The sequence below is a fragment of the Blennius ocellaris genome, assembly GCF_963422515.1.
Source record: "Blennius ocellaris genome assembly, chromosome: 24".
Taxonomy (NCBI): Eukaryota; Metazoa; Chordata; class Actinopteri; order Blenniiformes; family Blenniidae; genus Blennius; species Blennius ocellaris.
This window is the reverse complement of record NC_137673.1, coordinates 2,764,131-2,775,241: the sequence shown is the minus strand read 5'-3', so window position 1 is coordinate 2,775,241 and position 11,111 is coordinate 2,764,131. Positions and strand designations below refer to the sequence as shown.

General features: G+C 44.0%; 2 protein-coding genes and 1 long non-coding RNA gene across 4 annotated transcripts; 1 reads left to right on the top strand and 2 right to left on the bottom strand.

Annotated features, from left to right (window-relative positions):
• Positions 1 to 58: 58 nt before the first annotated feature.
• Positions 59 to 6,376, bottom strand: LOC308147386 (solute carrier family 22 member 13). The gene is made up of 9 exons (XM_080519510.1): positions 5,653 to 6,376; positions 4,268 to 4,365; positions 4,016 to 4,170; positions 3,081 to 3,249; positions 2,901 to 3,003; positions 2,631 to 2,773; positions 2,141 to 2,352; positions 396 to 504; positions 59 to 320 (listed from the first exon to the last, which is right to left on the bottom strand). Exons 1-9 carry the CDS (start codon positions 5,905 to 5,907, stop codon positions 65 to 67), a joined length of 1,500 nt encoding a protein of 499 aa, XP_080375636.1. The 5' UTR covers positions 5,908 to 6,376; the 3' UTR covers positions 59 to 64.
• LOC308147387 lies at positions 2,246 to 5,821 on the top strand. 2 transcript variants are annotated; one of them, XR_013937151.1, is made up of 4 exons: positions 2,246 to 2,384; positions 2,976 to 3,351; positions 3,987 to 4,252; positions 5,688 to 5,821. It is a non-coding gene; the product is annotated as an uncharacterized lncRNA (long non-coding RNA). The 2 variants fall into 2 exon arrangements; XR_013937152.1 differs by having other exon boundaries at positions 3,987 to 4,194; positions 5,688 to 5,807.
• Positions 6,377 to 7,251: 875 nt separating the features above from the next.
• LOC308147687 (uncharacterized protein) lies at positions 7,252 to 8,815 on the bottom strand. The gene is made up of 3 exons (XM_080519983.1): positions 8,709 to 8,815; positions 8,215 to 8,474; positions 7,252 to 7,429 (listed from the first exon to the last, which is right to left on the bottom strand). Exons 2-3 carry the CDS (start codon positions 8,419 to 8,421, stop codon positions 7,286 to 7,288), a joined length of 351 nt encoding a protein of 116 aa, XP_080376109.1. The 5' UTR covers positions 8,422 to 8,474; positions 8,709 to 8,815; the 3' UTR covers positions 7,252 to 7,285.
• Between the last annotated feature and the right edge of the window lie 2,296 nt (positions 8,816 to 11,111).

Genomic DNA, 11,111 nt, shown 5'->3' with positions numbered 1-11,111 from the left:
GAATTGATGTTCCCGCGTCAGTATTAAACTGATCTTGATTTACGAAGCATATCCGTGGTCGATCTCACCCCGTCCTCCAGAGGGCGCACATGCTGGGTGGGCGGGGCTTCGGCTGCCGGTCGCAGTCCTCCACAGAGTCGGGCAGCGGGATGTGGCTGGTCTCCGGCAGCAGCCAGCACAGAGCGCAGCCTACGATTGGTCCACTGCTGTACACCACCATGGCGGCCAATGAGATGGCCCCGCCGGGACTCGGCGGCACCAGGGCGTTGGCCAGGCAACCGAGCCGGAAGCACAGGTTGACCAGCGAGACGCAGCGCTGCCTGTCAGAGACACCGTCCAGTCAGTCCACAAACACACGTGTTGTTGTTGTTGTTGTTGTTGTTGTTGTTGTGTACCTGACCACAGTGGGGAACAGCTCGATGCTGTACAGTGTGGATATGAAGATGGCGGCGAGGATGCAGAGTTTCCCCAGCAGGGCCGAGGTCATCACCAGCACCGGCGCCACTGCAGGGACACGGGGACGTCAGGACCAGCCAGTGCTAGTTATCACCCTGGAGTCTGAACCACGATCCTGGTTAGTACTAGTTAGTATTGATAGTCTCATAGCGGCTCAACCAGGCTGTTTTAGTTATTAATAGTTGGTATTATTGCTAGTCGTTTATAGTCTCATCCAGGCTGTATTAGTTAAATTATTATTATTGCTAGTATCTTAGTCTCTCAACCCAGCTGTATTAGTTAACTTATTATTATTAGTACTATTCATTTACAGTCTCAACCAGGCTGTGTTAGTTATTAAGTTATTATTATTGCTAGTATTATAAAATCTGAACCCGGCTGTATTAGTTAAATTATTATTATTGCTAGTATCTTAGTCTCTCAACCAGGCTGTATTAGTTATTAATAGTTATTATTCTTGCTCGTTTTTTACAATCTGAGCCAGACTGTATTAGTTATTAATAGTTGGTATTATTGCTAGTCAGAGTCACAACCCGGCTGTATTAGTTAAGTTATTATTATTGCTAGTATTTTAATATCTGAACCTGACTGTATTAGTTATTACTCGTCATTAACAGTGTATTTGTTATTACAAGTTATTTACATTCTATATTTATTACTAGTCATTTACAGTCTGAACTAGACTATTAGTTATTGCATTTATAGTATATTTGTTATTACCAGTCATTTACAACTTATATGTACTCGTAGGCATTCGTTATTACTTGTCATTTACAATCTACATTAGTTATTACTAGTTATTATTATTATTGCTAGTCATTTGAAGTCTGAATCAAGTTGTATTAGTTATTACTGGTCATTTACAGTCTATTATTACAGATCATTTACATTGTATATTTATGAGTAGTCATTGGTTATTATTACTATCATTAACAATTTATTTGTAATAACTAGTCATTTACAGCCTATATTATTACTAGTCATTTGTTATTACTTGTCATTTAGTCTATATTAGTTATTACTAGTTATTATTATTATTGCTAGTCATTTGCAATCTGAACCAAGCTGTATTAGTTATTACTAGTCATTTACAGTCTATTTGTTATTACAGGTTATTTACACTCTGTGTGACTAGTCATTGGTTATTACTCGTCATTTCCAATCTATTTGTAATAACTAGTCATTTACAGTGTATTTGTTATCATTAGTCATGTCAAGTCTATTTGTTATTGGTAATTTAAAGTATATTTGTTATAACTAGTCATTTACAACCTATATTATTACTAGTCATTTGTTATTACTTGTCATTTAGTCTATATTAGTTATTACTAGTTATTATTATTGCTAGTCATTTGCAGTCTGAACCAAGCTGTATTAGTTATTACTAGTCATTTACAGTCTATTTGTTATTACAGGTCATTTACATTCTGTATGACTAGTCATTGGTTATAACTAGTCATTTACAATCTATTTGTAATAACGAGTCATTTACAGTGTATTTGTTATTAGTCATGTAAAATCTATTTGTTATTGGTCATTTAAAGTCTATTTGTTATAACTAGTCAGTTACAGCCTATATTTAGTACAAGTCATTAGTTACTACTAGTCATGTCTATAATGTTATTACTCGTCTGCGCCTGTCTGCCCTGAAGCGAGTGCAGAAACTTGCGGACCCCCGGCTCACCCTCATATCTGGACAGCAGCAACGACACGAGACAGGCGGCGCCGCTCAGCAGCAGGGCGAGCATGCTGATTGGCCGGCGGCCCAGGCCCACCAATGGGACGAGCAGGCAGGGGGCCTCCGACAGGCCAGAGAAGAACTGGGCGGAGTAGACGCCAACGCCGAACGAGCCGATGTTCATGCAGATCCCAAAGTACGTCAGGGCCGAGGCGGCGCTGCGGGGAGGCGACGACAGAACGTCATGGAGGTGATCGTCATGGCGATACATCCGCTCAAACATACGAGGCAAAAATGGCTAATTAAGCTTTTTTTTTTTTTTTTTTAAATCATGACGTTTAAAAAAAAAAAAAATGACTGTACAATACTTCATTAGGTGTGTGTGTGTGTGTGTGTGTGTGTGTGTGTGTGTGTGTGTGTGTGTGTGTGTGTGTGTGCGTGTGTGTGTGTGTGTGTGTGTGTGTGGGTCTGTGTGTGTGTGTGTGTGTGTGTGTACCTCAGATAGCTCATGATAAACAGCCTCAGCAGCACAGTGGGGTGCCTCAGGTATGTGATGTCACAGGGGGCGTGGCCTCCTGCAGGCGTGTCCTCCTGGGCCTCGGTGGCTTTCTGCAGGTCGGACCAGGCCGAGTCCAGCAGCTACACACACACACACACACACACACACACACACACACACACACACACACACACACACACACACACACTTTAGTCCCAGTGTTTGTTTAGGTTTGTCAACAACGTGACGGCTGTTCCTATCGTTTACCAGGTCGAGACACTGTTTGTCTGCTGGGCTGTTGCTACGGTAACCATCCAACACCTCCATCTTTCGTTTCAGCAGCAGCCATCGCGGCGACTCGGGGATGGAGCTGTGGGGAGACAGACAGCGTGAGCCCCCCCTCTGAGGGACGGAAGGTGGCGCCGGTGGGCGGGCGTGGCGGCGTACAGGTAGAGCGGCAGGCACACCAGCTGCGGCACCGCCATGGTGAGGTGGAGGTGCGTCCAGGTGGGGCTGAGCCAGGCCAGCGGGGCTCCGCCCATCGTGCCCAGGCTGAAGCAGAAGGGCAGGAAGGCCGGCGGCCACAGGCGGGCGGAGGGAGGCGTCCACTCCACGGCTGCAACACAACGCCACACGCAGGTCACATGGTCGCCTCGGCCAACCGGCGCCTCTCAGAGTCAGAGCGGTCGATGGCGGCGGCCCGTCAATATCTAATCAGGTGAGATTTGTTCTCGGGTGACGTTGTGGTTTCTTGCATGTTTGTGATGTTAAAGGTTAATTTGCAGACGCGATTTTATTCTTTGTGTTTTCTGCTTGTTCTGTAGCAGTTCTTTGTCCTTGTAGAAGTGATGATAGCAGTTTTTCAACTCATTGTGCTCTTATTTTCTGTTATTTTGTAAGTCGTTTTGTGCATGTTTGTGTTTGTTTTTTGACTATCTGTTTTGAGTCTTATTATAGTCTTATGTTCTGCATGTTTTTCTGGTTTGTTTATGTTCAGTTTGTGGTGATTGATGTCTTTTTTGTTATAACTCCATATGTACACAGTTAAAAAAAAAAAAAAAAAAAAAAAAAAAACGTGATGAATATGAGTTTGTGCCTCACGTGTTTCTTGTGTTTATGCTGGAAATTCCAGCTGAACTTTGTGTTCAGACCTGAGGAAAACAGGAGGAAAAAAAAAAAAAAAAAGTGTCCGGAGTGTCTGCACAGAGCTTATTGGGGTCAGAGGTCAACTCGCTGCTGGAGTCCATCCTGACTCATTATCATCAGTCTGCTCGCTCACGTTATGTCACACTGATCAACATGAACACCGACTGAGACTCGTTTGTCGTTTCATGCTTGTCCTGGTGGGCTGAGTGAGGCGACGGTGGTCGACGCGCTCTCACCCAGACTGAAGGCGCAGATGTTGATGCAGCAGCAGCAGACCCCCGTCAGGCAGCGCACAGCGAGGAAGAGGAGCAGCTGAGGAAGGACGGCGGGCACCAGGGCGCACACTGCGTGCAGGCAGACGCACACCAGCAGCACCGGACGCTTCCCATACCTGCAGCAGCCAATCGCAGACGAGGTATCAGTGTGACGTCACAACAACAACAACAACAACAACAACAACAACAACAGCTGAGGTGTGTTTGTGTTACCTGTCTGAGATGGCTCCGCCCACCAGAGAGCCCAGCAGCAGACCGACTGAGAACGAAGTCTGACCGTAACACAGCGAGTCGGACCAACCACACACTGACTGACACACACACACACACACACACACACACACACACACACACACACACACACACACACACACACATACACACCAGTCAATCAATACACAGATACACAACATACAAGCACTGAGCATATTTCCTTTTCCTCAATGACACTTGAGAGGCTCCGTATGTGTGCAGCAGGTGGGACCACCTCCACCCCCACCCCCACCTCCACCCCCACCCCCACCTCCACCTCGGTCATTATGACAGATAATCAGGCTGAACAGTCTCTGACTAAACCTTCACCAATATAGAAATAATTTACAAAACACTCGTCTCCTGAGTGAAAGTTGTTTTGTTGTCCGAAAACCCCCAAATCATAAATGTTTAATTTCTTAAATGTTAAATATAACTCCATGTGGAAATCTATTGTTACTTTTCAGGTATTATATCTTGCAAAAAAACCCGAGATAAAAACTTAGTTATGTGATGAATCAAACATTTCTTATAAAAATGTCTTGGTTACCTGCAATTCTTACTTAAAAGATCATATTTTGAATGAAGAGATTTATTCTCAAATTGTACCCAGCTCGGTACAAGTACAGGAGAAGATGTGTTATTGAAAAGATTAATCATAGACAAAAATGGGGACCATGCTGCATTACTTTACATAAAGTCAGCGATCTATTCTTTCATAACCTGGGTTGATATTGTGGCAGACACCTGCATAGCCTGTTTATGTTTTACTGGAAGTAAAGAAAGATGGTTACATCTTAAGATTTTATATTAACAACTATGTTAATGAGGCACTGGTCTGTGTTATAATACGTCTCATTTTCACACACAATGGTGGCAATTGCTTGATTCCTCATGAAAAAAGCATTAAAAGCAGCTGGTGATTGCTGTGTTAAAACAAAATGGATCAAGCTTTGTGTACCAACAGTTTCATTTTATTTCTAATTCTGTCTGTGGGTTTAAAGCTTTTACATATTTGAGCGACGACGTGACTTTACAAACGTAGAATTAAATAGATCTGAATTTTACTGAGGTTGCATTGCAAATTGCTTTTATGCATTTGTCAGTTATCTAACATCTTCTATCTGTTTCCTGACAGAAATACATGAAAGTAAAATGTGACATTTTAGAGTTTTATATCTAAAATTCTTATATCTGAAAACATATAAATGAATAATAATAATCTTATATTTGATTAGCTAAAGATTAAAAATCAATTGTTTATACAAATAAATCCATAAATATTATTATTATGGTTTACAAATCATATTTTTTGTTTACAAACTTTGCCGTATTGCGTCACTCACGTCTCGGCTCCCGCCCTCCGCCCTCCTCCAATCAGCGTCGCCCTCTGACACTTCCTCGGCCCCTGATTGGTTGCCCTCCGCGGCGAAGCCGGTGCCGTTGTCATGGCGACACGTCTCGACGGCGACCGCGGCGGCGAAGACGTCGAGGAAGAAGAGGAAAGAGGTGAAGAAGAAGACGAGGGAGAGGCGGCAGTAGACGGAGAGCTGCAGCGGAGACACGGAAGCCGGCCGGAGGCCCGACGCGAGCCGCCGCATGCTGGCGGTACCAGCAGAGACGGTTGGGAGGAGTTGAGCGGAGCGCGAGGAAGATGTCGCTCCGCGCCGTGTTTTTGTGAATATGAGAGCCGGACAGCTGCGACTGTCAGTGGAGGGATGATTTACCACATCCAGCAGCAACTGCGGACACTTTCTCCGCCTTTAACTCCTCTTTAGGGCCTGAAGGAGGGGACTGACCCGGGGGGGCCGCGGGCCACACTGACCCCTGGTGGTCAGAGGAGGTATGACCACAGAAAGGGGACAGAAGAGTTGTTCTCGGAAAGGACGAAGAAATGGACAGAAAATGGAAAGAAATTAAATCATGTGAAGACACGGTGGACAAAAGAATAGGGGAAGAATGGATGGTGGTGAAAAGAAGGAGAGACGACAATGTTGGGACTAAACTTGTGAGCGAGGCGTTTGTACTTCCAGAAGAAAATGCAAGTGTAAATGCTGAATAAAGCTGAAAATTTCCTCTGGAAAATTGTGTGTGTCTGTCGCTCATTCCCAACATCCTCCATCATGTGCTTTCTCTTCTCTCATCTCCTCCGTGGCGCCTCTCCCCTTTCGCTTTGGGTGGGACATTTTCCCATTGTTTTTTGTGATTTGTTCAGAAACGGTTCAAGATATAAAAACAAACAAACAGCGATGCATTAATGTGCTGAAAAAGCTGCACATTTTGATATTTGAATGGTTGAAATTAGTTAGTTTGTTGAGAAGTGCGTCACCAAATGAGTCATATTCATAATAATAATAATAAAGATTTGGATCACAAGGCCTTCACAATAAAAAAAAGATAAAGAGCAGATGTAAAAGGGGGAGGGAGGGAGGAGATATAGGCACAAAGGTTTAGATGGAAAAAGGTCATGAATGATAGAAGGAATGCAGGAGGGAGGGAGGAGAATTAAGGGAAAGCTGGGAGAGAATGTGGGACAGGAGTTCAAAACAAATAAGACAAGGCATTAGGATAAGTAAAGACACAATGAAGTAGGTAAGGAAGGGAAGAAAAATAGGAAAATAAAAGAATTAAGGGTGAAGAAAGCCAGGATGAAAAGCAAGGAGTGAGAGAAAAAGAATAAAAGAAGCTCAGTAATGAATGAAGGAGATGAGAAGCTTGGTTTGAATCTGTGGCTCTCAGAAACAATGACCTTTGACCCCGCTGCCGGGCGTCATTCCCCGGAGGAGACCAATGAAATATGCATCTAAACGACACAGAGCAAACGGAAACGTTGTCGTTTGTATCACATTTATTTCATGAATCCAGTCAACAATTTCTCACTTTTTTTGTACAACACAACCAAAGAAAAATGTACAAACTCGACGTAAACACCAAAGTCTGGACGTCTCCGGAGGCCTCGCCGGGTCTGGCGGCGTCCCATTATGCTTTGCTGCTGCCGCCGTGAGGCCAGACCCCCGTGAGCGCCGTGGCGACGGCGGAGGGCGGCGCAGCGCAGGCGGCCGTCATACTCTGCAGGCCGGCGATCAGGCAGCGCCAGCTGAAGCGCAGCGCCTTGCCCACGTTCTGCACCACAGGGGGAGATCGGCGTTGTTGTTGATCGGCGATTTTCAAAGGGTAAACAAACAAACAAAGTGCGCTCCTGTTCACGGCGTGTCGGGCGGCAGTGAGATCAAAGCTTATCGGGGCGACGGTGGGTTCAAAGCTCAAAGCGAGTCAATGTTTACGCCACCAAGACTCGACACGTCAACAAGAACTGGGATTACTGCCCCTTTTGTTTATCTTTTGTTTATCTGTCTGCTTACACACTTCCTCCCACTTTTCATTTTAAATTACAATTTATTCCTAATTTTTATTATATGGCTGGTGCTTTTTTTGTTTTTTTTAATGATTCATTTTTCAAACATATTTCAATGAACAATTTATAAATGGATTTATATTTCACATGATGAGATTAATGCTGATTACATTTCAGCTTGTTCTGAAAGAAAAAAGAAATCTAATTTAAATTTGTGCCCATTTCATTCTTAAATTTTTATGGGCAGATTTTGTTCAGTTTTCTTTATTTACCATGAAATGTCTATATGAAAGATATATTTTAAATGTTTAGAAATTAGTGTATTTTTTCTTTATTGGTCCAACTTAAGTGCTTGTTTTTATTTGAATTAGTCGTTATAGTTTGTGTAAAGTGTCGTTCATGTGAATTATATTATTTTCACACAAAATATCCTTCAGATTTCCATTTATTTGGATTAATTTAGCATCATATTTATGTTTTTTTTAATTGAAGCTGTCGATAAGAGCAGTTAGAAGTGTGGTGTGCCTGCAGACGGATCCTTCCCATGTCCTACCTTCCTGTACTTCTTGTACTTCTTTTTCTTCTTCTCTCTCTTCTTCTCTTTCCTCCTCTTCCTCTCCTCCGCCGTCTCCTCCACCTCCTCCACCTCCTCGATCAGAGGTTCGTATTTATCCGGCAGCACGCAGAAATAAACCTCCTTGGAGGTTTTGTGTCTGGAGTCTGCAGGAGCTCCGTCCTCCCCCGGGTCGGACGCTCCCATCCCCTCGCTGCTCCTCGTCTGGTTTCCTCCTCTTTTCTTTCAGGCAGTCGGACCTTTGGATTGAGGAGGAGTCGCACTTTATTAGAGCCCCGAGCTCTCAGGAAGCTCCGACATGAAGCAGGATTACTGGAAGAATGTGGAGAGTTTTAGCTTCCTTTTTTTTTTTTTTAGTTTTGACTAACCTGGAATTTGAAGCAGCTTTTTTTTTTTTTTTTTTTTTTAGAATAAACAGTGAAGTTCCCCAGAGTCAACAACCGGGACAAAACGTGTCAAACCGCTCAGAGCACCTTCTAGAGTGTCGTCACTTTTCTGTCCGACTCCCTGGAGGTGAATCTGGACCCGCCGGTTGTCACGTCTCCTCGCTTCTTCTCTTCCCATGATCGTCAGCAAGAAACTCACCCGTCTGCTGCTCCAACTCTTCTGTAGTGTCACGTATGGAGCACTGTGTGTGTGTGTGTGTGTGTTGGACTAATCTTTAACTTGAAGTGGCAGAAGCTCCGCCTCAAAGTACCAAAAGTTCAGGCACTAAAACCCTGTCAGGACATTTAACATCACTTCTTTTTATGTATTTGTTGTGTCGAAATGACCGATTTTTTTTCCTCTTTCGTCTCCTGGAAAGTCCAGCTGAGGATTTGTGGGCTCTGATTTCATGTGTTGGTTTGTTTGACTGATTTTAAACCTCCGGTTGAGAACCTGATTGTCCCGACTTGGGACTTCGGCTCCAGTTGATTTTGAACCGAGCCTTTTTGTCGCAGACATGTTGGTTTTGTTGAGACTTTCTGGTCGTAAACTCTGTTTTCCACAGTCGGATCTCAACCGTTTTCATCGCAAACAAAACCTTTTGGACTTTAGTGGCGGTCAGGCCCACGTCTGGCTCTGGGCCCCGGTGTTGGGGAATCCACATGCCGTCCCCGTTAGAGACTTAGACGTTATTGGTTGGACGATCCAGGAGTCAGACAGAAAACCCGAGGCACCTCCACTTTACCTTTCCTCGCTCTTCTGTGTTTTAGTCGGGCGGCAATAAGAGGAGCCCTGTGCAGCAGAAGGACCCCGAGGCAGAAAACATGGAGAGGCTGAGAGGATTACTGAGGAAAAACAATAATAGTAATTTAAAGTTTTGTTCTGCTGTGTGACCACAGTCGCTTTTTCCTCTTCGGTTTATTAGTGGATCTTAACTAACATGTACCTCAGGTAGGAAATAATGTAAACAACTGAATGTTTTCTACTGAAGGTTTCCTTTAATGTCTCTTATTTTATGATTTTATGAATTATTGCTGTCGAACATAGAATGTCTTTAAAAAAAACCCTACAAAATAAATACATTCTGCACGATATTCATAAACATCTTTCACATGCATTGAGCTAAGACTATCTAGATCACACTTTTTATTAGTTTTGTCCTGGTTTCAGTCAATAGTTCTACATTTGTGTGTCGGGGAGGTAGAGGTAGTGTGTCGCTCAGTGGGGAACTTTGCATCTCGACATTCTGCTGATCTTTGACCCTGAAGAAACACAAAGGAAGAAGTGAGAAAAACGTGTGTGACTTCTTATCTAAAGCGACGGTCTTCCTCAAATGATTCTCTATTTCCAGTTTGAAAGCCGTCCATTCAGACTAAACACCACAGACGTAACTTATCCAGTTTGACACCACATATAAAGGACATTTTGTCTGCAGCCTGACTTTGTTGGTTTTTGATCCAAATGCGAAAATACAAAGTGACTCTACTCCTTTCTTCTGATTTCATCTCTATACCTCCTGGCTGTCTGAAACATCAGGTCACATTCTGTTCTGAAACGTGTGTCTACGTGAGGAAGTGGGTGTCCTGTGTGTGTTTGGTGTCACATCGTGTGCCGGGTGTTAAAACATTATTTTGGTCTCGGTGGTTTCGATTCGCTCAGCCGACAGTTTCCTTTGTGTTCACTGGCCTGAAACTCTCAAAATGACCGACTCCTCCTGAGTCGCACCTCAAAGTGAAAAGAGCCTAAAGTTTTAGATCCGATCCAGACGAGAGAGCAAAGCAACCGTCAAAAATCTCAAGTTACCACCCGATTTTCAGGCCCCAAAATAATCAGCATAACCTGAGTCCTGCAACTAAATAAGATCAATTTGACCCAAAACAAAGGCGAACAAGCCTCGGCTAACATGAGGCCAAGCTAGCGCCTGAAAAAACCCAGCAAACCCCAAATCGTTGTAACCGGAGGCCATTAAAGTTCCAAGATGGAGTCAATGAGACTCCAAAGCAACTCCAAGCATCAAGGCACAAGTCGTACATCTTAAAAAGACCAATGAGAATGAAACCAAGTCCAAAGAGAGGTGACTGGTGCCCAGAGGGGCGAGAATTAAAAACTTCAACAGACTTTTCTGATTCCTTCCCCTCAAGACCCGATTCAGACCCAAAGACCAGAACACCTAGGCTGATGAGCCGTTAGATCATCTCGGTCTTGTGTCGACCACGATGTTGCGGTGCGGTCAAAATAGCCCTTTTCATTCTCCGCCACGACGCCTTGAGGAGGAACTTGTTTCTTACGTTTCCATCGGGCAAAGTGACGGTCAGACTGGTGGATGTGTGGACGCTCAGGCTCACGTTCCTCTTGCAGAGGTAATAAAACTCCACACACTCGGAGAGCGTCTTCGTCTTCACCTGAACGGACAATAAACCACAAAAGGGACGCTTGAGAGATCCAGAGGA